Below are 1,675 nucleotides of genomic sequence, written 5' to 3'. Positions count from 1 at the left end.
TATTACTTACTAATACAGTAGTGTGTGTGTGTGTGTGTGTGTGTGTGTGTGTGTGTGTGTGTGTGTGTGTGTGTGTGTGTGTGTGTGTGTGTGTGTGTGTGTGTGTTAATTATATAAAGTAAATCACTAAATATTTTCACCGAAAATGTGGTGTGTGCTGATTAAATTTGTACTAGGTATTTAAATGTAAAAAACTTCTGTTGAGTTTTCACTGTAAGATTACCTCAACAAATCTAATGGCCTTAATTCAGTCCTTTTACAGGTTGTTATTTCTTAAGTTTCCCCATAGATGTGTTTCGAATATTAACTGATCAGATTATGAACATTTTCATTGCTTACTCATTATAGGATACATAAGCAGAACTCTGCGTTGAGCAATATCTTCTGGAAACTTGGCATAAACCACCTGAGCTTCATGGGTGTCCTCATCACTTTGGATTAAAATTTTTCCAATCGAATTGATCGACAGCAATCTCTAAGGCCTTGTTCCATAGCTTCTCCTGTGAAAAAAGATGAGAAAACACTTATGCTCAAACATATTGTTTTTATTTTAAATAAAGGATGACTGTACAAAATTGGTGACCAGTAGTTTTACCCACTTCAATTTAACAGAGAAGAAAATAATAAAATAAGAATAAATCAATCACTTCATTATTTAATGCTCAATAATTATTTGTAATTTAAGTTGGTGAATTGAACTTTTAGGGTTAGAAAACAAATAGTTATAATTAGTAATAAAAGAGCACAATATTGTGTATAGCAGTTGATTCCATTTGTTAGACTTAATGTGGTTTTTCATTAACTATAAAGTTCTAAGTTCATCAGAAAATACACTAACCACTCCGAACAATGCTGACTCCACAGTTTCCCTTCACATACTGCAAGCCTTCATACATTTCTCCTGTAGAGTGAAACTCACATAAATGGTGCTTTCAGGTAAAAATAAACCTGTTCATATTATTAGAGTTAATACTATTTAACATTATGTTACTCATAAAATTAATGCTTGAATAAACAAACATTAAATGTGCCATTATAAAACAAAGCTAACTATAATGGAAATGTGTTTATTTTTTATCAATAAAGAATAATCAAAACTATATTATGGAATTAAACAAAACAAATCACTTATTTACTTTTACGTTTTTTTTTTCCCCAGAAATATAATGAACATAAAGCAATTTAGAATTGGCAAATTAGATGATAAATTATATCAAAGGAATTACTTTTGAAGCAAAGGCAATGCTAGTGCATTAAAGTTCCTAAGCAAGAATACTTTTGGACCCCTTCACCTATACCTAAAAAATTTTAATTATGATATTTCTACAAACAAAAAATAAATGTACCAACAAATCATATAGTAATAAACTTGGATAAAAACTATTTGTACTCAGACACTAACACCACTGCTCCAGTATCTTTCTCAAATCATCCACACTACGTGTGTACTGCACTTAGCTACCAGTCAGTGCACATGCACCAATATCTTTCTCAAATCATCCACACTACGTGTGTACTGCACTTAGCTACCAGTCAGTGCACATGCACCAATATCTTTCTCAAATCATCCACACTACGTGTGTACTGCACTTAGCTACCAGTCAGTGCACATGCACCAATATCTTTCTCAAATCATCCACACTACGTGTGTGCTGCACTTAGCTACCAGTCAGTG

The 1,675-nt window shown here is 32.4% G+C and overlaps 1 protein-coding gene across 1 annotated transcript in view; it reads right to left on the bottom strand.

Moving 5' to 3' along the window:
- The window catches only part of LOC106468190 (uracil phosphoribosyltransferase homolog), a 14,882-nt gene that overhangs the window by 3,540 nt on the left and 9,667 nt on the right, over positions 1–1,675 (bottom strand). Inside the window, 3 exon segments of the mRNA XM_013928602.2 lie at positions 340–453; positions 456–500; positions 839–901. Coding sequence (XP_013784056.1) covers positions 340–453; positions 456–500; positions 839–901 — 222 coding nt within the window.

This window comes from Limulus polyphemus, unplaced genomic scaffold (genome assembly GCF_000517525.1).
Source record: "Limulus polyphemus unplaced genomic scaffold, Limulus_polyphemus-2.1.2 Scaffold2908, whole genome shotgun sequence".
In the NCBI taxonomy this organism is placed as follows: Eukaryota; Metazoa; Arthropoda; class Merostomata; order Xiphosura; family Limulidae; genus Limulus; species Limulus polyphemus.
The sequence above is the reverse complement of the archived record's forward strand: the minus strand, read 5'-3'. Positions and strand labels throughout refer to the sequence as shown.